At 40.6% G+C, this 22,536-nt stretch overlaps 1 protein-coding gene across 1 annotated transcript; it reads left to right on the top strand.

The window, feature by feature from the left end:
- Positions 1-1,342: 1,342 nt before the first annotated feature.
- Positions 1,343-19,725, top strand: CFAP36 (cilia and flagella associated protein 36; the record flags this gene model as incomplete). The annotated part of the gene is made up of 10 exons (XM_081998383.1): positions 1,343-1,457; positions 6,482-6,546; positions 7,459-7,560; positions 8,474-8,588; positions 9,557-9,644; positions 10,509-10,560; positions 12,180-12,306; positions 17,301-17,470; positions 17,908-18,063; positions 19,639-19,725. The coding sequence occupies 10 exons, from the start codon at positions 1,343-1,345 to the stop codon at positions 19,723-19,725; spliced, it is 1,077 nt and encodes a 358-aa protein (XP_081854509.1).
- Positions 19,726-22,536: the final 2,811 nt, after the last annotated feature.

Genomic DNA, 22,536 nt, shown 5'->3' with positions numbered 1-22,536 from the left:
GCCAGTGCAAATGGAGCTTGCGTAACCTGACATAACACAGGGTGACTGCTGGCAGATACCAAGCAAAGTTAAAATGATGCTACTCCTATGTAATAATTTATAGCCAATTGCATATGCAAGAGGTGAACATACTTTACAATCATGTAAGCCTGAATTAGTAATTAAATTATGCGAACAATCAAATCTGAGGTAGTTGTTCTACAGTAGACAAGTAATACCTTCATAGCACTAATAGTCCCAGACCACAAAACTGGCTGGAGAAATGGAAGCACTGATGGTGTAAAGGGACTCAAAGTGACCTGCAAAAGGAACATTTCAAGACCTTCTAGTGGAGGATCCTGTTAAAGTGATGAAGTTAAGCATCGCTGATTGGGTATTTCTCTGGACTGAAAAGAGCATAGAATTGTTACCTTTGAGGTGAAATTAGTCACACCCAGCACAGAATCTTTATGCAGGTAAAATCTCATTAACGTTTATGAGTGTTTTTCTTGAGCAAGAACAAGAATAGAGCTAACTGAAATGACCACTGTACCACTTGTTTCTTGCTTGCACAAAAAAAACCCTTAACAAAGGTATAGTTATAAAAACAATTAAGTTTTAATGAAAACCTTCTTACATATTGCCTTGTAAATTATTTCCTAATTGTTAGACCTTAGGGTGTTTACAGTATTACTAAGTCACAAATTATGCTGAGGTATCCACGTTCCCATGAAGGCCTAATGAGTGATTAACATTTTAAGTTCAGGTACCTGGAATCAAGAGCGCCAGGGACACCAGCTAACGAGGAACATACGCGTTACTGTTTGCCGCGCAGTTACTCAGCGCCTGACAAAATAGGTCGTAATTAGTCACTGTTTTGCTTTCATGCGTATCGGGCCGCGGGGGCGGCCGCACAGCTGTGCTGCCAGCCGGCTGACGTCACGTGTGCCTGCCCCGCTGTCTTTTTACGCGCACCCCCTCGCACGCCTCAGGACGCCCTCAGTTTACCAAAGTTCCTGTCAGGGTTAGTTTGCTGGGCAGCGCGTGGTGCCGCATTAAACGATTACCTCACACCGGGCCTCGTTTCCAGTACGTCTTCTAATGCCTACGTACTTCTGGTGGATAACCCGCCCCTCCCTTAAAGCCGTGAGCTGATTACAGGGAATACCGTTAGGGCAGCCCGTGACCCCTCGCTCGCTCCCGCAACCCCTAATCGCCGGCCCTCCGCCGCAGCGGCCGTTAACCGCCACCGGCACGGGGCGCGCGCGCGGCCCCGCCCCCTGACGCCGGTTGCTATAGCGACGGGAGGGCGCGCCAACCTACGCCGCGCCGTTCGCCGTCCCTCTCGCGGCGGCCCCCGGCGATGGCGGCAGAGGAAGAAGGCGACGTGGAGTGGGTAGTGGACACCATCGCTGGGTTCCTGCGGGGGCCCGCCTGGTCCATCCCCATCCTGGAGTTCATGGAGCAGAAGTGCGAGGGTGAGCGGCGCGGTCGGGGCAGTCTCCCCGCGGCGGCGCGGGGCCGGGGAGGGGGGGCGCTGGTCCTTCAAACCCCCGCTCCGCCACCTCCGGGGCGGCCTGTCCCCAAGCCGGGGCCGGCTGCGCATGCGCGCCCGCTGCGGCGGGGCGGGCCGCTGCCCTCAAGCCGTCCAACCGGTGGGACGGGAGGGGGCTGGCGGCCTCAGCGCGGGGGGCTTCCCGGGGCGGGGGGACACGCCAGGCCCCGCCACCTCCGCGACCCTAGCCCCTCACCGCCGTTGTGGGCACCGGTCAGAGCGTGACCCTGCTGGTTTTGTGCGGGCGCTTGGCGCATCAGGCCGGTGGCCCGTGTTCGTGGCGGTGCCCGCGGAAGGCCCGTCAGGTTCTGTATAGCCGTAGTCTGCGGTTTTCAGTCCCCGTTTTCAGGGAGGGCGTGTCCCGCCTCGGAATGTCGGTCTCCCCTGAGCAAGCCATTTGTCGGGATACGGCAATTTGCCTTCATTAGCTTGTACAGGGGATTACGGCGCGAGCTTACCGTACGACACCTAAACGAGTTCTTCGTGCTGCTGCGTGTCATGGCTAGAAAGCAGATGGAGGCCTTTAATGATTTTCAGCAGCTAGATGCTTTTGCTTAGGAAGCTGGATAGTACGATTAACATCGCTGTCTGGTGAGCGGGACGGGAGAGTGGAAGGCCCAAAGTTAGATTCCCGCCATTTTGTGAACGTTCGCAGTTGAGAGATCAGAAACTGTAAGTTAGCACCTCTCAAAAAAAGAGAGCAATAAAAAGTCAACAGTTATCAGTTATGTTTAGTAGGTGGTCCTCTGCCTGAGTTTGGCAACTCCATTTACACTTCCTTTTCTTCCTCAAGGAAGAGCTGAGGGAATCATGGAATAATTTGGGGAATGCCCTGGGTAGACTTGATGTACAGGCAGTGAGAGAGGGGACTGGGATAGACGGGGAGCTGCATGCAAAGATGCCTGAGGAGACCTGTATAGGTGTATGTATGTAATGAGGAAAGGAGGAAATAGACTTTCTGCGGCAGAGATTGGGCTAAGTGAGTTCTACTTGGAGAACAGATTTTCTGCTGCCACAGAACACGTGGATCCTTAGGGTAGCAAAATAATTGCGATTTGGGCAAGTCTGAAAGCATTGCCTAAAGCCTTTAGGGAAAGAGAAGCTTTCTTTTGTGGTTATTGGAGGGGAAAAAAAGTGTGTTTGAGAGCATGATGGCCTGTGATCCTACCCAGCCTGCAGACATTCACACGTGAGAAGTATTAAAGCATGTTGCAGTAGGCTAATTCAGGACAACTTTCTATGGCTACTGTGAATAAATCCTGTTCCTTTACTATCACCTGACAGGCCGTAAGATTCATTGATAATTTTAACTTTAAAATACTGAAGTCATGAAACTAAGGCTTCCAAATCCATTTTATTTCTAGGGACTTACTAACATCAAGCTCAAAGTAGAATGGTTCTTACTATTAAAGTATTCTATCTACTTGCCCTTACTCCTTCCTCCCCTCCATTCTGCTGTGGGCTCCAGGACAGCTTCTGTAATGGTTGGCCTCAGTGGGCCCGGCCGTGTCTTTTGTTGTGTGGGCATTCTTATTAGGGTCCATTAAGAATTTTTATTTCACGTGCAAACAGATGCACCTCTGATTCAGATCACAGCTTCTAAACAAGTTGCTTCTCAGTTATTCTGAATTGTTTGTACCCTTCCCAAGCTTTGCGTGAGGCAAGATCCTTGTGAGTACGTACACCATTCCCCAGTATACTGGGAAATGAGAAAGGTAAAGCTGCTAGACTCTTTACAGCTAGAAAGCAATAGAGAAATCTAGGCTAGAAGTCCTCTCTTGGAAAGTCTGCCTAAACTCAAAGAGGGTCAAGCATTCTGATCATCATGCAAAGGACCTGCGTTTAGGAATCGGGGGAATTGATTATCCCTCTCTGGAGCAATGATCTCTCTTTAGAAGGTTGAGGGGAATTTACTGGCTGTAAGAAGATTTATGGAACCTCTGTAAATTTCCATGTGGTGCGAGGCAGGCTTATATAATGGCTGCTTCCTGCCAGTTTGTTTCTACATTAGAAATTGGAGGAACAAAGTAGAGAAACCACTTGCAGTAAATGATCTTCCAAGGGATCATTTGTGCTACAGAGTGCTGTTGGACAACTCTCAAAAGCTATTGAGAAAAAAGAAAAGGCTAAAGAAGTGTTACTGCAATGCTGGCGGTGCTAAGAAGAACAGTTAAAGAAATTTGAAGTTTTAGTTGCAGATATCTGTGCTATTTGCTTTTCCTTTCTATAAATGTAGTGTGCTGATTCCACTGCTGCTTTTTTTTTTTTTTTTTTACTGAGCTATTTTGTCAGGACAGAATTCGTTCTCAAAACGTTTAGTCTTTGGGCTGAACAAGCAAATTAGCAACATTTTGATTAACTGACAATAATCTGTGATTCCTCAAAAACAAAATTTGAGTTTTGGTGATTGGTATGTAAGGAATTTATTTTGGAACTGTAGCTACTTAGGCCAAGTCCTTGCATTTCAACTTGTAGACAATCCTGATGGTTTTCTGTCTGTTGATAATTGTTTGCTTTCTCCTTCTTTCTGGGGACTTGATTAATTTCTCATGGCTTGATTAATTTCCTTTTATTCAGTGAAACTGAAGTTAAATCTGTGGGTATGTATTTAAGGCAAGAGGCCTTTTCAGTTTTATTTGGATGTTCCAAGGTATTAATTGAAATATCATTTGGACATAGATAAGCTTGATAATAGTTCTGAGCACCAAAAGATAAAGACAAGGTACAAAAGGCATGAACAGATACTGTTGCCTGTGACCTCCCAGCACAGAGCGACCTCACCAGTCAGTGAGGACTCGGGGAGAAAAAGTTCCCTCAGGTTTGCTTACTGGCTCTTGTCTGTGAGCTCAAATGAGCCCGTGGCTTAGTCTAGCAGGGAAAACTCAAACGTGGCTTAACGCTCATCCTGTTTGAGGGTCCTAGCAAAGTTTTTCAATTTTAACAGGGAAATGATGAGTTTGTCTCCTAGGATATCTGGGTCCCCTGGCTTACCTTGACACGGTAGTTCTTCAGATCTTTGTTCCTACTGGGTGAACAAAAACTTTGTGCCAAAATCTTAAGGAAAATAATGACTACATGATTTAGTACATGATTACATGATTTAGCCCTGACTCAAGAAAATCCAAGGTCTCCATTCAAAGTACTCCTTAATGCCACTTAACTCAGAGGAGATGCTGACTGCAGCATGCTTTACTTGGCACTTAACTTCATCATCTTTTTGTTCAGAGCCTGAAAACAGAGAGCAGTTTGTGCAGGCTTCCCACTCTGCTTTCCAGGTTGTCCTGCAGCTGTGGAAGGAGGAGGAGGACGTGGAAGCACCCCCTTGGTAGCATGAGGCTAGCTGTTGGTATGGACACTGACTGAGGAGTGACATCCCTGTGTCACCTCTCCTTTGGGTGCCTAGCGTGGGAAGGAACAGTAGGAGGGAACAGAGGAGTGAAGACACGAGTTGGGGTCTGCAAGAGCTGTAAGGGAGATCCCCTTCAAAGGGGAGATGCAGAAGACAATAGAGGCAGTGAAGTGTCTTCCCCCCCTTGGGTTTGGTGACAATGGTGGTTGCCATAGGAGCTGAATTTTTTTAGAGTAAGATTTATGGTACTTTTTCTACCATTTGAATTTATTTATAGATATTTTTTAAAGCTTTTCTTTTTTTTTTTTAAATCCCTTCATTAAAAATATTTCCCTTGGGCAAAAATGAAACAAAAGCAAATGTTAGTTTTCCAGATTATGTCATTTAAAAAGCAAGTTTCCCTTGCCTACTTAGAGAGCCTGAACTGTTTGATTAGATTTCTATCATGGCATTGCTGTTGGTTGTTAGAAAGTGATGCAAGTACTTTCTGTTTTCGGAACAGCCGTCTTGCATCGCACCTTATCAAGGTTCAGAGCGACACTGCCTCAGGGCTGTTGCAGCTGGGAAACGATGCTTTCTAAAAGTCACTCTAAGTTTGTGTGAAAGTTACACTAATTTATGCGCATCAGTACCATCTTCCATCAGAGATGTCATAAATATATGAAGAATAAATTACACCCATTCAGCTAATTTAAGCAGAATTTGCATTCTTCAAATGACTTCAAAGCATGCACATGGGAAGTGACTTGTCCAATGTATAGTGGCTAATCTTGAAGGGGATTGAGGAAGTCTTATTTCTAAGCCTCTGCTTTAATTGCTAGGTTTTTACATTACCTCTGTTCATTGTTGACATGATAAAAATGTAAATTAAAAACCCCCAAACCATAATTTTCAGTTTCTCTTATTTTCTGCTGCTTCCATTTATTCTGCAGTGTAGAGAGCTCTAGCTTGATATTTCCAGTCAAGAGTTCTTAATACGAACTTACATGAATGTGATTAATATGGCCTATACTGTACGGATGCCCATTTTGTCTAAATCAGGATAGATACAATTAAAAAATAACTTACCTGCAGCAGATTTCCTCTTTGTGGTTATCTATTTTTATGCAGGCAGGGTCTCATTTTCCTGCATCACCTTGGCTTCTTGCTAAATGAATGGAATTTTAAAATAATTGGTTTAAGTCACTAATACATCCTCCACGTAAATACATGGGGAGAGAGGGTGAAATTTCCTGCTTTATGTATGTCATCTGCCATCTTAGAACAATTTTATGCAGGTTCATATGGTAGCTGTTGTATGAAGTCTTACTTCTTGGTGTACGTATCTCTTAAATCCCCAACTTGCTTAGAAATCTGCTTCTATATGAGTATATTTTTCCCCCAATATTACATTATGAAATTTAATGACATTAAATTACCAAAAGTACGTGCTTAGCCTGAATGTGTGGAAAAATACATTTTTCTTACCATCAATCATGGCCTGTATTTTCGTATGATTAAATATATGACCTTGTAAAGGTTAATCTTTAAGACATAAGTCAATCTGTGGTGTGTACGCTAACTCCAAAATGTGTGTGTGTTGTTTGTTTTCCCTGCAGTTTTTGATGATGAAGAAGAAAGCAAGTTGTCTTACACAGAAATTTATCAGGAGTACCAAGCTCTGGTGAGCATACATTTCTAAGAAATATTATTTAAAATGTTAAAGTAGCATTTAGATGAACTTCTAATTGTGTTATCTTTGTTATTTACTAATTTTGAAATTTTCTAATATTGCCTATTATAAGTGTTATTTGGAAATCCTTTGAGTCATAGTTGTCATATGCATTTTTGTGCTTCACCACCAGATACATACAAAAGAAACTTTAACATACAGACATACCTCTTATGCTATCTTACATATTTTCATTAAAATTAATCTCTCTGCTAGCTGAAATACTGCCCTAATAACCTTGATAATGTTCATATTTTCTGTCAAGTTAAAATGACAAAGAGCACGATGTCTCAGAACATATATAACTTGTATTTTGTTCACTGATGAGTCTGGTAAATCATTTGAAATAACTTTCAATTATCAGAAAAAATGGCAAGAGATTTTTGGAGCTTGCTTAGAATACCTATAAACCAATGCATGCAGATTTAAAAAAATTTTTTTTTTTTTTGGTAACAAGGCTTAGTAATTCTTTATGTTAATAAATACAGACCAGCCTCCATTTTGGCTCTGACCCTGAAGGGTTTCAGGCATGCAGACTGGCAAGAAGCCTTTTGCCTACAGGGCAAAAAATGATGAGGAATGCTAGCCAGGAGTCTGGGGAAAAGGTAGAGAAGTCAGATTCTTGGAAATTGGAGAAGCTAAATTAAGTAGCAATCAAATTTACCAATAAAAAGGCTTATTTTGAACAGTTCATGAAAGGAAGTAAAGCCTGATATATCAGAAAAATTGGTTATACTATTGCAAGGACTTTCCTTTGAGTTTAAAATATACAATGTCAGCAGAAAAAATAGACGATTATGAAAAAAATTAATATGATTCTTAGGGAAAAACCTCTTAGAAAGTAAGGCTTATATTTTCTCACAGGTTGAAAAATTGTTAGAAGACTATCTTAAAGAAGTTGGAATTAATGAAGAGAAATTTCAAGAAGCTTTTTCATCGCCTCTTGCAAAGACACACACTTCACAGGTAAGTTTTCTTTTGTTTAGGAATATATGGATTTAACTTTTAGCTTTCTATTTTCACTAATACAGCAGGGTGGAGATGAAACTTCAAAATGTTTTCTTGTTAAAACTGCAGTTTTCTAAAACATAATGTGTTTGCTTATATTATGAACTTTAACCAGAAAAATGCTTATCTTGAAACTAATGACAGGTATTTGTGTGTTGTCAGACACGTTTTGAGATTCATCTTCTGTGCTTTGTATTTTCTAAAACAAACCTCTAAGCTTAGGGTGTTTCTGCTACCTTTATTTGCATATTTGTCAGCTTTATGTTAGTCTTCAGTCCATTTACAGTAGCAGACAAACTAGAAAATTAAAACAATAGACATATTCCTTAAAATAAAAGATGTTTTCCTCTGATTTTATTAAAAAAAACCCCAGTAAAATCTGTAAGACAAACACTGGCTTTGAGAAGACAAGGCACGGTTAGGCAGCTTTTCATCTGCCCAGAGATCTTTCAGAATTCTTGGGTATTTTGGACAGAGGAGAGGGAGCTTCTGCTGCCAGCTTAAATTGGGCTTTGTTGACGAATCTCCTCCTAGATGTATAACAAGCTTCTTCAGAGCACACATTCCTCACTCAAGCTTATGCATTTGTTCAGGAAGTCAAATAAATTGCAGTTGTAAACTTACACTGGAAAACCCTCCTGGTTTTGTGGTAGTATTACTGTAGACACGTTGCTCTAAAGACATAAACCATCGAATTTTTTTCTTGACTACTAGCTTAACTTGTATGTCTGGAAAAATAGACACATAAGAGAGTTAAATATAATTATTAAAATTTAATATTAAATTTAAATATTAATATAATTTCAAGCAGACTGAGATGGTTATGATTTCTCTAGGGTTTTTCATTTTGTGCATCTCTTCCCTCCCACAGGCCATTTTGCAAACAGTGTTGGCAGCAGAAGATTTTAGACTATTTAAAAAAATGATGGTACAGAAAAATATTGAAATGCAATTGCAAGCTATTAGAATCATTAAAGAAAGAAATGGTAAGAAGTGGTAAATGTGTGGTTTCACTTCTCTTCATCTCTTTAGCGTTCTTTTAATGACTATGTAATCTGCTTATAAATTAGTATAGAATACTGGTTCAGTTCCAGTTCAAGTTAATGGACAATATTCAGTGGATTTTACTGAGAGTAGGATTTCAATACTTAGTCCGTGGCTTGTACTCTGTGACAACTGTCTATATTCCTTTTTAAAATAAAAGATTTTTCAGTTCTGTTGGTCTAAATTTTTCTGTGAAACTTGACATAGTTTTTTGTTAAAGAATTTTGGTGATAATTTGGAGTGTTAAAGCAATTATATCAGTTCATCAGCAATGACAATATTGATAGTTTGAATTATGTTACTTGCATAGTAATGATGTTGTACTGTCTGCCATACTTTGCAGTTCACACTGTACAGCTGCATATGAAAAGCAGAAGTTACGGCCTTCATCACGCTAATACATGCACGCTTTTAAAGAAGAGAAAATAATTTACACCCAGCTTTGCTGCTTTGTTGACATTTCTGAAAGGATCTTCATCTCCCCACTCCTTCCATGTCTTTAGTTTTACAGTTTTTTGTCGTCTTACTGCATGCACTTTTTTTCAGAGAATAATTTTTAAACTTCAACTTTCATATAACAGCTAAATTTGAAAAAGGTGCAGTTAGCCATGGCTGAATTGCAGTCTAAAGGAAATGCCATATAATGGTCAATGCAGAGTATAGCTTATGCTTCACCCTTAGTCAAGACTTTCACAGTTCAGAAACCTTTGCCTTTTTGCTACTAGCAACTTGGTGCCCGGGATCGAGAATTTTTGGAAACAGTTACAGAGAGGAAGAATTAGATGTTCTGGTTTTTTTGTGGTGTTTTTTTTAATATTTTTTTCCTCTCTGCCTGAAGAATGATGCCAAAAATGGAGTACAAAATAATTTTCTTTACAGTAATGCATAAATCTTGCCCTTTTTTTTACAGGTGTGTTGCCTGACTGTTTGACAGAGGGTTCTGATGTGTTCAGTGAAATTGAACAAGAAGAAATGAAAATACTGAGGGAGGTTCTGAGGTAAAAAATTAATCAGTCCTACTTCATTATTTTAAAATAAAAAATAAAGGTATGTAGGACCTAACTTTTCCAGGAAACCGCCTTCATTTTACAGATGACATGAATGTTCTTGCCAAATCCTTCCTAAGAGAAAATGAATGGTGCTAGATGGTGGGTGTGATCGGGAATATCTAAAGATTGAGAGATAACTGCTCCGCCGTGATGAACTGTCTAGGTGATGCGTGGAATGACGCGCAACTTCAAGGGCCCCATCATTTCCATCCTCCCCTGAATCTGCAAGTAGACCTAAAGTTAGACCTGGGTTAGATGTCTCTGAACAATAGGACCCCGCTAGCTGTAATCCATTCAGGGGACACCCTGAACATTAAAGCAGTAGGCTTTATTTCTTTCTACAGCTTCTTCCTTGGTTGCATTCAGTGACTGTTGATATGATCTAAGAAGATGTGTGAGGACTGATAAAAATTCTATAGATTCTCCTCTGCTCCCAGTTCACATAATCAGTAGCAGATTAATCCATTCACGATATACTAAATTATGCTATTTTCCCTCCATATTCTGAAAATACTTCTCTTCCTGTCTTTAAACAAGCAAATGAAACAAAGGGTAGATAAGCCCTGGAAATTCTTGCACAGTTTTTTTTGCACAGGGAAAGATAGATTGAGGACAGTGGGTTCTGTGTGTTTATCATAATTATTTCTATTAAGAGTGCATTTTCATTTAAGCCATGGAAACATGGAAACTAACAAATTCATATTATCTTGTAGTTGTTTTGATAGCCCTCAAATAATTAAGCAGTGTTAATTTTACCTAAAAATCACTAATACTAAGGAAGTTTTGAGTATTTACTTGTATTTTGTGTTACAGAAAATCTAAGGAAGAATATGAAATAGAGCAAGAAAAAAAGAGGACTGAAGAAGTGAGTATCTTCCCTTTCCAGATGAGTTATGTTGATGATTAAGAAATACTCGGATATTCCTGTCTTGGGTGTTGACACTTTAAGGCGATGTGTACCACCCTAAGCAAATAAAAGGTCTTACTGATGCTTTTTTTTTTTTTTTTTTTGAAAGGTCTGGTCTGTTGTTTACGTTTTTCTTGATGGTATCATTGACAGTAGTGCTAACCATGATACCATTAACCATCAGCCATTTGGTGGAGCTCATTCGATAAGTGTATTCCTTCTTCAGCATCTGAATTCTAAAATCCTGGTCATGGATGTCAACCTTTCAGATCCAGAGAACATCTGAATTACTTATATTGTCAAGATCAAAGAGACTTCAGAGTATAAGCTTCTTAGAGATTACAGCATTCATAATCCTTCAGTAATTTTAGGGATCGCTTCGTAGACAGTATAGTTATTCATTAAGTCTGCATAATAGTGCCAGAATCTAATCACTGGGAACCAGAAATCCTCTGCAAGTTAGACCATCACTTGGTCTCCGTCAGACTAAACCATGTAGAAAGGTAACTGAATGTTAACGGGGACTGGCTAAACTGCCCGTCGTTCAGCAACTGAGAAACAAACCAAAATCAAAATCAACTGCAGTGGAATTATGGCAATAAACCTCCCCTTCACTGGGAAAACATAGAAAAATAGCTGGAATTGTAGGCCGTTTCAAAAGGGAACAGAATCGCTCTTCTATTCTTTTCTGTCATTAGGAAATTAAGCATACTAAATTTGAGAAGGAAACTCCAGCTTTGGCTCACTTTAAGAATTCAAGTTGTATTAAGATGCAGGCTTATCCAAATCTTTATAGATGAGCCAAGAATATCAGTATTCTTGATAAACAAGCCAGATTACAGAGGCCCCAGTCAAGTTCACCTGCATGGAGAAGGTGATCATTATTGTTCAATAATATGTTTTTGTTAGAGAATGTCTTAATACAAAAGAATTTACTATTTTGACGAGTGCTGGGGGGTTCTGACATGGATTAGATGGTTGATGAACCATGTAGGCATTTTCTGGGCAAATCCCAGCTGGCTTTACTATTTTGAGAGGTGGGTTGCATTGTCAAGATTTCCCAGACACATATAGAAGTGAAACAGTAGTGTCAGAGATTATCCAGACCTGTTGTTTCCATTCAGCTGATTATTTCTGTGGTAACTTTGGTACATGTTCCTGGTTCTCTTACTGTATTGTATTCTTCTGGTGGACAGAGGTCTGCTTGAAATTCAGAGGCAAAGTGTGGCAAAAAAACCCCCTACACTAATCTATTTGTAGCTGGGAAACAAAACACCAATTTACCTAATATTCTAAATTCTGATGGTTGATTAGGGAGCAGGTTTTGAACTAAAATAAAAAATGTTGACTTATGACTATAAGCTAGTAAGAACCTTCCTATTAGTAAAATAGAATAAGTAGTTTGCTTTTGTTCACTTTGACAGTGCAGTATGTAGTGTAAACAACACAAATTTTCAGTTAAATTATTCAGTGAAAGTTCTTTTGGGACCTTTCTTTGCGTTGATAGTTTAATACCTGAAGTACAGTGCCAGGAAATTTAATGCTTTGTTTTGTTTGTTTGTTTTTTTTAATTTAAGGCACGTGATAAACTTAAATCACTAGATGTTACCTGCAGTTTTCCAGGAGATTCGAAAGAAGCTGTAAAAGTTAAGGAATCCACTGGGGGAGCTGATGATTCTGAAGAAACTCCAAAACCTCCATTAGGTAACTTTATGGGAAAGTGCAATGCTGAGTGTGCAATATGATGCTGTTTTCAAATTATTGAAGAGCCTGCTCATATCAAGATTTTAAGAACTTGTCTGGATAAGGCTGTGAGTAAACCATCCTAGTTCTGAAGCTAGCCCTGCTTTGAGCAGGGTGTTTGCTCTAGGTGGCCTGCAGAAATGCCTTCCAACCAGACTTGTTTGATTATTCAGTGATGTTGTAAGTCATCTCCAACTGGAGCAGAAATACAGGAGACTAACAGGAGTTTTCATCTTTCAATTTACTGTGCTTATGCCGCCATTACTGTTAAGATCAGTATGTTCCCTGTAAGCAACTATAAACCATTTACTTGAAAAGTCACTCTTTCTCTCCTTATGTGTGGCCATTATAGATTTAATTTATAATTGTACAGCATTTCTTGATAGCAATCAAATATTTGTGAAGGAACCAACCTTAAACTGTTAAGATTGATTCAAGCCAAATTGTCAGACCACCAAAGTGAACTTTTTTGCCTCTGGTTCAGATTTTTGTTACTCATTTTAATCTTTTCAATTTTACATTTTTGTTTTTGAGTGGGATTGTGACACACAGAAACTTACAATACCAAGAAGAGCTCTTTTAAGTAGTTTTGAACTTTACAAAAGTTATGTAGTGAAAGTTGCCTGAATTGTTTTGTAGATGGTGATTTACTTGAGAGCATGACCAAGCCAGTGCTTTTATAGGGAGGAGAAAAAAGGGAATTGCTGGTTGTGATGGAAGTGCTCTTGGTATTTTTGTGTTGCTGCTAAAGCACGAGGGTGCTGACTTGTTCAGGAAAGCTGGGAAATGCTTAGGTGATAAGTGTATATATATGTGTGTACACGTGCACACACACATATAGGTATGTATGTATATACACACGTATATAGGTACACATAGGTGATCTTCAAAAACAGGTTGCATCTCAGTGGGATTTGCTGTCCTGTGAGTTTGTGAAAAATTTGTGACTCAATATTCTAAGGTCACTTCCAAGAGTATAATTCCAACTTTGGGAAATAATAGTCTGTGCTGTCTTTAGTTACATTTTTCCTGTGTCTAGTACTTGTCTTTATGCATTCACACTGGAAGTTTTCATATCACAGACACTTGAGCTGGATACTTTTAGCCTTGGTAGTACCTTTGGGGCATACTTGCTCCTCGCTTTATCATTTGATGGCTATTAACGGAGTAAGTGGTTGTAGGACTCCGTTCTTTTAAACTGAGTTAGTGTCTTTCACATTAGGAAACCTAAAGAATAAATGGTGTCACTGACCTCCTAAATATCCCTTTTATCCCTTCTGTCCTTCTGCTGAGATTTTGCTACATTTATTTGAACCCTTCTTCTTTCCCTTCCACCCTCGGAAGTGTGCAGTAGGTTTGCAGGTATACTCACTCTCTTCTCTTCTCCCAGCCTTGCTTTTACTTCTCTTATTTTTGCACAGTTGTGCCACCTTGCAATGGCACCACTAAACTATATCATCCTGCAGTGGCTGTTTTCCTGGTTCAGGAGGAAGGCTCATTCCTCGCAAATATTCCGTCTGCGGGACTTAATCTTGTGCAGGAGATCTGGGAGCTCAGGAATCAAGAATTCTCAGTGGTGAGGGCAGCCCCTTCTTCTGAGCTATCCACGTGCCTGGTCAGCTGGTGCTGAGCTTTCCCATGCTCGTTAAATGCCAAAGACGACACAGGTCTACAAAAAGTTTTAGCTCCTTGGAAATCTTCTTCATCCCTGTAGAACTGGCATCTTGTGGCGGCATATCTGTCCAAAGAGGCTACTGAGAAAGTTTGTCACAGTTTACCCTCTGGTGTCACCTTTTAGAAAAGTGGGTTTTGGTAGCGGCCGTAAAAATCAAGAAGAATCTGTACTGGGAATCTTCTTCTTCCAGACCCCTTTCTCATACAAAACTGAGGACTGGCCTCCAGACCAGTCTGTTACTTCCTGCTTCCAAAATATGGGCTCCCAACTAAAGGTTCATATTGGGTAACGGGATCATATCCTCTGCTTGACTTGCTTCCTCTTGGTGCCAGATACAACTCTGAGAACAGAAGCAGCAAGATCTTTCCACTACCAGTTTGTGCCCCTCTAGGGTGGCAGAAAAGCTGCTCTCCTCTCACCTCAGTTGGTCCCTGACCCTCACGGCCCACCAGAGCTGCCCTCAGATCCTGGCTCCACGTTCTCATAGGGTTGCATTACTGAGGAACAGGATCTCTCTTGACCTGAGCACGGGGAAGAATCCCATACCTAGGGAGTATTGGCTGCCTTGGCAGCACGGCCCTTGTGTCAACCAGTTCTCATAGCCAGGAAAAGGAAAATCTTTTTTTCTTTCGTTTTTTGTTCCCTCCAGTCTGGCATATGTTTCTCTTACTTCAAATACAGTGTGTTTTTATTATCTTTTGCTATTTTCCCTTCACCTTGAGACCCAAGCTTTCAGTTTGTGGGCCCCTTGAAGTTTTCCACTGTATAACGAATTCAGATTTCATGCTACTTGCCTTAATTTTCTTAATTTCACTTTGGTGTGCCCCTTACAAATAGCTCACAGATTGCAGATTGCAAAACCATTCCTCCTGTACTTTGACGACCCAACTTGTTGCACTATGGAAAGATCAGAAGGGTGAATTTCATAGTAAAGGTCATGCTCAGCACCTTAGAGTGCAAGTGACCTTTCCAGCATTCTTGGAGAACACTTACCTTTCTGGATACCTGCAGGGCAGCTGCTTCAAAAGTTGCACTCGTGTTTGCACCCAGCCGCGTTTATCATGCGGGTAAGAAGGATGCAGCATCTGCCTGAGTGGTTCCGGGTTCTTGTATTTTAAGAAGATTCTGAAATAGTTGTCCACAGGGAAAAGAGTGTTGCTTAGTCACCCACAGTGTGAATGTACATATAGACAAGTTCTCAAAGGAAAAAAACGTTACGTACCAGTAACTGTAATTCTTTGAGACGTGCTGTCTATTTGTACGTTCACTACCCACCCTCCTTCCCTTCTCTTCTCAGTATCTTTTCAGGTTCGTGGGTTTAAGTGACACTGAGGGTCCTATGATCACATTCTACAGGTACTGCTAAGACAAAAACATCTCCAGCTTGAGTGTTTGCGATATGGACAGCAACAGTGTAAATTTACACACACACACCACATTTCAAAGAACTACTTTCTGGTAAGTAGCTTTCCTTAATCATGATGTTGGTTATGGCGTAGGTATTTGGCATGCAGTGTGTGTTTTCTGGGTTTTTTTTGTTCTCTGCTTTTTAATCAAACAGCTTTTCAATGCTCTTGGCTTGGGGGTGCATCTTCCTCTCAGTAACATCAGTCGATGTTACTGAGATTCATGTTACAAGGATTCTTTCTAGCAATTTTAACTCTGACCTTCGTTGCCTCTGAGAAGTCTTATCCATCACAAAAAGACATTCTTTGGAGCATCAAGATTCCCAGCAGACCTATTTCAGTGAAATGCAAATTCTCGCATTTCTGTCTGGGTTTGTTTTCCCTACTTTGAATGACATTTCCTCTTCTTTGCTGTGTCATTTTCTGTACTAAAGCAAGCAGCAATGTTGAAGAGCTAAACGTATATTACTTGCTGTAACCGAAAGAAACAATTGAGTGGTGTTCACCCTACACTAGCTTCAGTGGAGCTAGCTTTGCCATCTGGCCAGTAGAGACCAAAGAGAGTACACGTACCTCAGTACTCACGCAAGTTATTTCTCAACATTACAGAAAAATCCATGGTCCAGCCTTTAGAATTGCAATCAGCTACATTCAGTTACTTGTATTGGTTCAGATATTATCGATAGACTCAAACTGACTGAACACAGCAAAACTTGCGTTTCAGTACCTGTATTCTTGCATCTATATGGATATTTTCAGGCATATTTTAAAACAATCGAAAGCCTCCTCATTTTTCATAGAAGTATAGTAGGACCAGCAACCTGCCTTACTTGGGAATAGCTGCAGGTCGAGCCAAAAGAAGTCTTAGTAAGTTCTGAAAACATTCCCTGCTCTACAGTTCGGTGACTGGAGTGGCTTTGACTCTGGCGTCGGTAACCGCGATGCCATCCCAGACACCGTGGAGTTTGGTGGGATGCAAGGCAAATCTAACCTTGGTACCTGCAGAGATATGAAAGGCCCAGATGGAATCAGTACAGGGTTACTTTTCTTTGTCAGCACAGGCAGCATTTGCCCAAGAAAAAAGCAAGAGGCTAACAGGGTATCCTGCAGGACTGTTATCTTGCACAAGGTGATGGAACTGGGAGAGAACGGAAGACGGCGGAAGTTGCCTGAGCCTTGTTTGCGCCACGGCTGCCCAGAGCTCCCCTGGCACCCACCAGCCAGCCCGGCTGGGGCTCTGAGCCCTGCCAGCGTCAGGAACCTGGTGGGTTCCCACAGTATCCTCATGCTGGGGCAAGGTTAATTCTGAAGAGCCGTGCGCACAGGATAGCTGATCTTCTCATCCCGATGCCTGTCAGTGTAATGCTTTGCACCTCTTGAGCTTCTCTTCCCCCCTCTCCTGTACAAATTCACTTAAATACAGCATTTTCTGCTTCCTTTCTCTGCAGCTGAAAGCAGTACGCTTGTACTTAGAGTTGGCTAAAGCGCACCTTACAGGCTGCTGACGACTGGCTCGGCTTGCCAAAATTGAAAATACAATCTAAGTATGAATTGTCTATCAGCATATTGAATATGAAATTACAGGCCAAGCATTCGATCATAATTTACAAATCACTGCAGTAGATGTGCTCATGATGCAAAACATTATTTAATTGTTCTTACAGTGCAAATACAGTATTTATCCATGTTTTTTGAAAGTAAGGTTAACTAATAAACATAAAGGGGAGAAATGTGATGTTTTTGGGTGTTTTTTTCAAGTCTTCCATTTCATCAGAAGAGACATAGGGATATTGGAAGAAACACAGATTTATTTTTAGTTGATAATATTTCTATCAATCAATTCTAATTGTTTTCTGTGTAAAATTGCCGTTTAGAGGAATCTCACAAATCTGCGAGGGAAGACTTAAAACCAGTACGCCCATTGCAAAAAGGAACAGAAAGCTCGCCGCAGCCGTCCTGTACCAAAGGGAAAGAAGACATTAAGAAAAGGGCAGCTGGAAAATGTTCAGAAAACACAGCGCAAAAAGCTGGGGGGAAAGGACCTGTAAGTTTAAAACAAAGAAACGAGAAAAAAAAAAATCCCAAACATAGAACCAGAATGCAAAAAAACAGTATTACATTTTGAAAGTATATTTAAGACAGTATTACATATAAGTATATATTTTCTGTTATTCTGATCAGGTGGGTTTCATTTGGGTTGTTTTTGTGTTTTTTAAACCAGCATGCAAACACTGTTTTGTGGTATTCACTAGTTTAATTTGCATAAAGTTCAATCATTCTAGTTTTAGAATTGAATTGAGCATTCAGCCCTTGTCCTGTGATAATTTCTTAATAGACAACTTTGGCTTGAAACTTCAACTTGGATTATTCTTCGGCTAATAATTTTCAGGCATGTAAGATGTAAATGCTTTTATCTCACAAATATGTATTAACATGCATACCAAAAATTAATTTCAAAATGTATTTAAAAAAATATTCCAGAATTTATCAGAACTTGAAGAACAGCAGCTGAAGCAACGAGAGGACTACCTAAAGAAAAAACGAGATATGCTGATGGCTACAAAGAAGGAGCCAAGAAGTAATGTACCGTTACCACCGAACACTGACCAGAAAGAAGAGGAATCGCTGCCTAAAGAGGTGAAGGATTCAAACATTTTAATCATCCCGACCACTTTATAAAAAACACCAGTGGTTTCAGTGAAGATGTAATGTTGCTGCTGAATATTGTAGGATAAAAGCAGACAAGTGGTGGAAGTAGAGAGGAAGTAATTTCAAGTTATTCTTTTTGCAGAAGCTTATAGGCTAGAAGTTTTAGTGATTAAGTTAGCTTTATTTGCTTTAGTATCCTTAAATCCTCATGTTTAAGTTTATTAATGGCTAAAATGATGGTTTTCTCCTAATCTGTGACCTGCTGTTTGGGCTCCCTTAAATCTCTGGGATTTTTTTTTTTCCTGGCTGAAATGGGAAAAACATATTCCTTGTGCAAAGTCTTATTTTACAGAGTTAACAAATTTGCTCTGTTCTCTTGTTTTCTTTTGAGAGCCTTGATTTCTGTCCATCAGCCACTGGAACAGAAGCGACACGATGATGATAAGAGTTTAGAGAGTCAGGGCTGATGCTGCTGACGGGTGGATGCTGCTGTTGTCTGTCCAGTTGCCTCCAGTAGGGAGGAAAAAAAAAAACCAGCCCATGGGAGGGTTGGAAGCACAGGAGAGAACACGAGCGGTGCATTATTGGAAGGGGTACAACTGGCAGTTAGCCCATTCTTCGAGGTCTCTTTTTTTTGTCCGAAGGCTGTTCTGTGTTCAGAGACGTGCGACATTACTTCTCGGTGAATTAACCAGTATGGTCCTTGACATACAACCAAGTGCCAAAAATCACAAAAGTCCTTGCACTGTGGGGATGATGGAAAATCTAGTTTTGGGGAAAAAAGTAAACCCTGTCAGGGAAAGAAAATACAGACATACCAAAAAAAAAACCTATGGCTGAATACATCTCTATGCTATAGAGGTCTTTATCAGAAAAAAAGCCCAAACTTCTTTTGTTAATTGCTGTTATGGTCAACATGACAATGCATTTGCAACAACCAGGTCTGATCTACATTTACAGGGAAAGAAATGCTTGAAAAAACTCTCAAAACAAATGAGGAAACAGCAGAAAACCTTAAAACCCACACAAAGCAATGTGGCAATAGTTATGTTTAAAACAAAACACTTCACAGAGCATCTACTTTAGACCAAAGACCTTTTGTCTCAGGTATTTTTCAGAGTTGCTGAGCATTTTATTAAGCTCAGAGTGCCCAAAATACTGTTGACTGGGGAGCTTCGAGAATGGCTAAGCAGCACCACCAGCTCAAGTTGAGGTTAGCCCTCTCCAAAAGATTGGCACAGTGCAGTGGAAAAAAGGCAGATTGATGTAAAGAGCCAGTCACCCACATCCTGGGATCCACTTCTCAAGAAAATGAATAATACTGGGTTTGTGTGGTTTTTTGGGTTTTTTTTAAATCACTCTGGATAGCAAGCGAGCTGAAGGACTGCTGCTGCAGCCTCAGGATTGCAAGAGATGTTACTTGGCTGCTCCCCTTTAGAGAAACCGTCTGCCAGCTACCTGCTGTGGCTCAGGCTCTGGTGGGCAGCGAGCTTCAGAAGTCGGGGCACCTACTGGGAAAGCCTGCAGTTGATTGCAGTGGTTTCTTTTTCATTTTGTTTTTAGGAAATGTCAGAAGAGAAACAAAGATTACTACAGAAGAGGAAAATGCTTGCAGAAAAACTAAAAGAAGAAGTTATTAATAAGCGGTAATTTTAAGAAGCTCATTGCAGAACCCAAGAACACAAAGTGTGTTTTTAGAGTAAATTTATATAATCAATAATTGAAAGGATTTGTTTTCCAATATTACACTTAGTTTTATAGAACTTTCAGACAAGCAACTCAGTATTTCATAAATATTTAAAATTACACTGAAACACACTAAAAGCACTTACTTTCCAGAATGCTGGAAATGGACTTTGACTGGAAACATGTTCACTGAGGCCATTTAACATTCCTGCAGCATACAGATTTTCTGAACTACTGGCTTCAGCTGCTTAGTATTATATACAACAAAAAGCGAGCCTGAGATCTGTTAAATTAATTCCTATGTGAACAGTTCTGAATGAGTTAGAAATCTTTTTTTTATTTTTAAAATTACAGCACTCTGTTCCTTTTATTAGAATATTATAATCAATTATTGGTTTTCAGCTGTGCAATGTAATAAAAGTCCTAATTTCACAGGGAAGTGCAACTATGACCATCTTATTCTTGAGAAACAAGGTAACGCAGCTTGAAGTTGAGACTTTTAGAGATTAATTCTGGATTATGCTGGTTTACGTACTTTTGAGGCAGTTTACCAGTCCTTGGGTCCATTTTTGCTATAAATGCAACTTTACTTGAAGAGAATTGCTTTAGTTGCAAAGCAAAAGCTAGGGCTGTCACGAGCAATTTGGTTTCAAAGCTGAAATCTTTTAAAATCTTGTTTACTGGTTTGGCTTTGAGAGATTTAAACTCAAGCAGGGAAGAGGGGTCATCGTTTGCACAATGTCGTTACAGAGCTGATTACAACAGGCACTTGCATTCAAAGAAACCACCCAAGCAATTCGAGTTCCATGTAACTTTTTATTAAAATAGCATTTGTAACTGATACATGTTGGCAGATGTTCTGTTCTTTTCCAAAAAGAGTGGTAGTGGAAGGGCCGCAAGCACGGGAACACACCTGCCCCGGCAGAACCCAGGCAGCACCGAACAGCTCGGACGGGGAAACAGCATCTATGGGGGCAACGGCCCCAGACAAGAGCCAGTTAGAGAGTGCTGCATGTCACCTTCTACAGGGATTTTAAGGTTGCTTGTTTGTTTTTTAGATGGGACATCTAATGCCACTTTACAGAGTCTTTTTCTAGTAACTATAAAAAATTCATGACATTCTTGTTTTTTCTGTAAAAAAACCCCTCATGTTGGTCTGGATGTATTTTTAAAGCTCCTGCCAGTACTTGAGGGAAGAGGCGGGGTAGTGGGGAACAGAGTAAGGACTAACACGCTTCAGTTGGAGACCTGCAGAGAACTTGTTTTGGGTAGCTGTTAGAGAATCGGGACAATTCAGGTCCACAGACCAGGTGACGAAATTTTTCAGCCTCAGGTTAGTAAAGGCACTGTACTGTGTAACTCTGCCGTTTGAGTAGCGTGTGTGGTGCTTCAGGAAGTTAATCACCATTAGCGATGGAGGGAAAAGGACTCAGCGGGAAGAAAACCAGATGATCGTCAGCAGGAGAGCGAGCACGCGATTGACGCCGCAGCTACACTTCATCAGTGAACACTTCCTCGGATCCTCTGCCTTCGGAGCTGATGGGGCGTTTCAGCGCACAGGTTAAAAATAAGGAGTCCCATTCTGGATGCCTGGAGCCCAGAGGGCAACATCATTGTCCCCAGGTCCACGGCCACGAACTGTCGTCCATCAGAACGCCTGTGTCTAGCTTACGCGTCGGTAAGAACTCGCACGTTCCCTCTGGGATTTTGTCTAGTGGTATAGAGTTACTTTTAAAACCGCATGGATAACTAACCTTAAAAAATATTCTAAAATGGCCACATTTAAAAATCTGAGTTTAACTTACCATGTACAACAAACCAAACAAAAGCAATAATAATGGAATTACAGGGTCACATTTTAATTCCTGAATTTTACAGTTCAGCATTAATATCACCACATGTATACAAATGGTGTAAAACAAGTACAGTGGTATCTTTAATACAAAATAAACTTCTGTTTTATGGAAAAAACTATACTTCATATCTACACAGACAGCCCATCTTTTTCCAAACAATAGCTAAAATTAAAATTAACTACAAAAATCTCCAAAACAGAGAAACTGCTTCAGTTTAAACTATTCCAGGAGAAATGGACCCATAACACATATTACAAGAGCGATCTATGTGGTGGATTGCAGCTGGTTTCATATTTCAACGTCTGACACATTAATGGTCATTGGGAAATTTCCTCTCACTTCGTCATGATCTCAGATCACATATGGGCAAACTAACATTAAAATATTTACAGTTCACTTGCTGCTCTTGAAAATAAAACCTGGACTGTTTGCCTCTATCAACTCGCTGTCAGCTCACCTATTTTTATTGCAGTTCGCTTGCCTACTACGTGGAATGTGCTTTTATCTTTCTAAAAAGCAGCTTTTGTATTACACCCAGATTGAGGTGCTGCTTGTTGATTCTGCCTCAAAGACCAGTGTTCTGTTAGTAATAATTCTCTCTTGGTCCAAAGTGACTCTGGTGTTAAAACACCGCTAAATTCATCGCTATGAAAAACCCGTTAGTGTTTCTTATTACCACCTCAACTACACAATTTAAACTCACAACCAGGAAAATGGCTCGCTGCTCTGAGACAGCTCATCTAACGACACAGTGCTTCGAATTTGGTATCGTCCACAACGTGAAGCCGACGGCTACCCCGGTGTGCCGTGTTACCGCACTGCTTTGACACAAGCAGCTCCTGGAGATAGTGTGGAAGCGATCATTCCTTGGCATAGATATTATTGGATGTCTCATCAAAAAACCAAGCAAAACCATCCG

The sequence above is a fragment of the Phaethon aethereus genome, assembly GCF_964289735.1.
Source record: "Phaethon aethereus genome assembly, chromosome: 3".
NCBI classification, from domain to species: Eukaryota; Metazoa; Chordata; class Aves; order Phaethontiformes; family Phaethontidae; genus Phaethon; species Phaethon aethereus.
The sequence above is the reverse complement of the archived record's forward strand: the minus strand, read 5'-3'. Positions and strand labels throughout refer to the sequence as shown.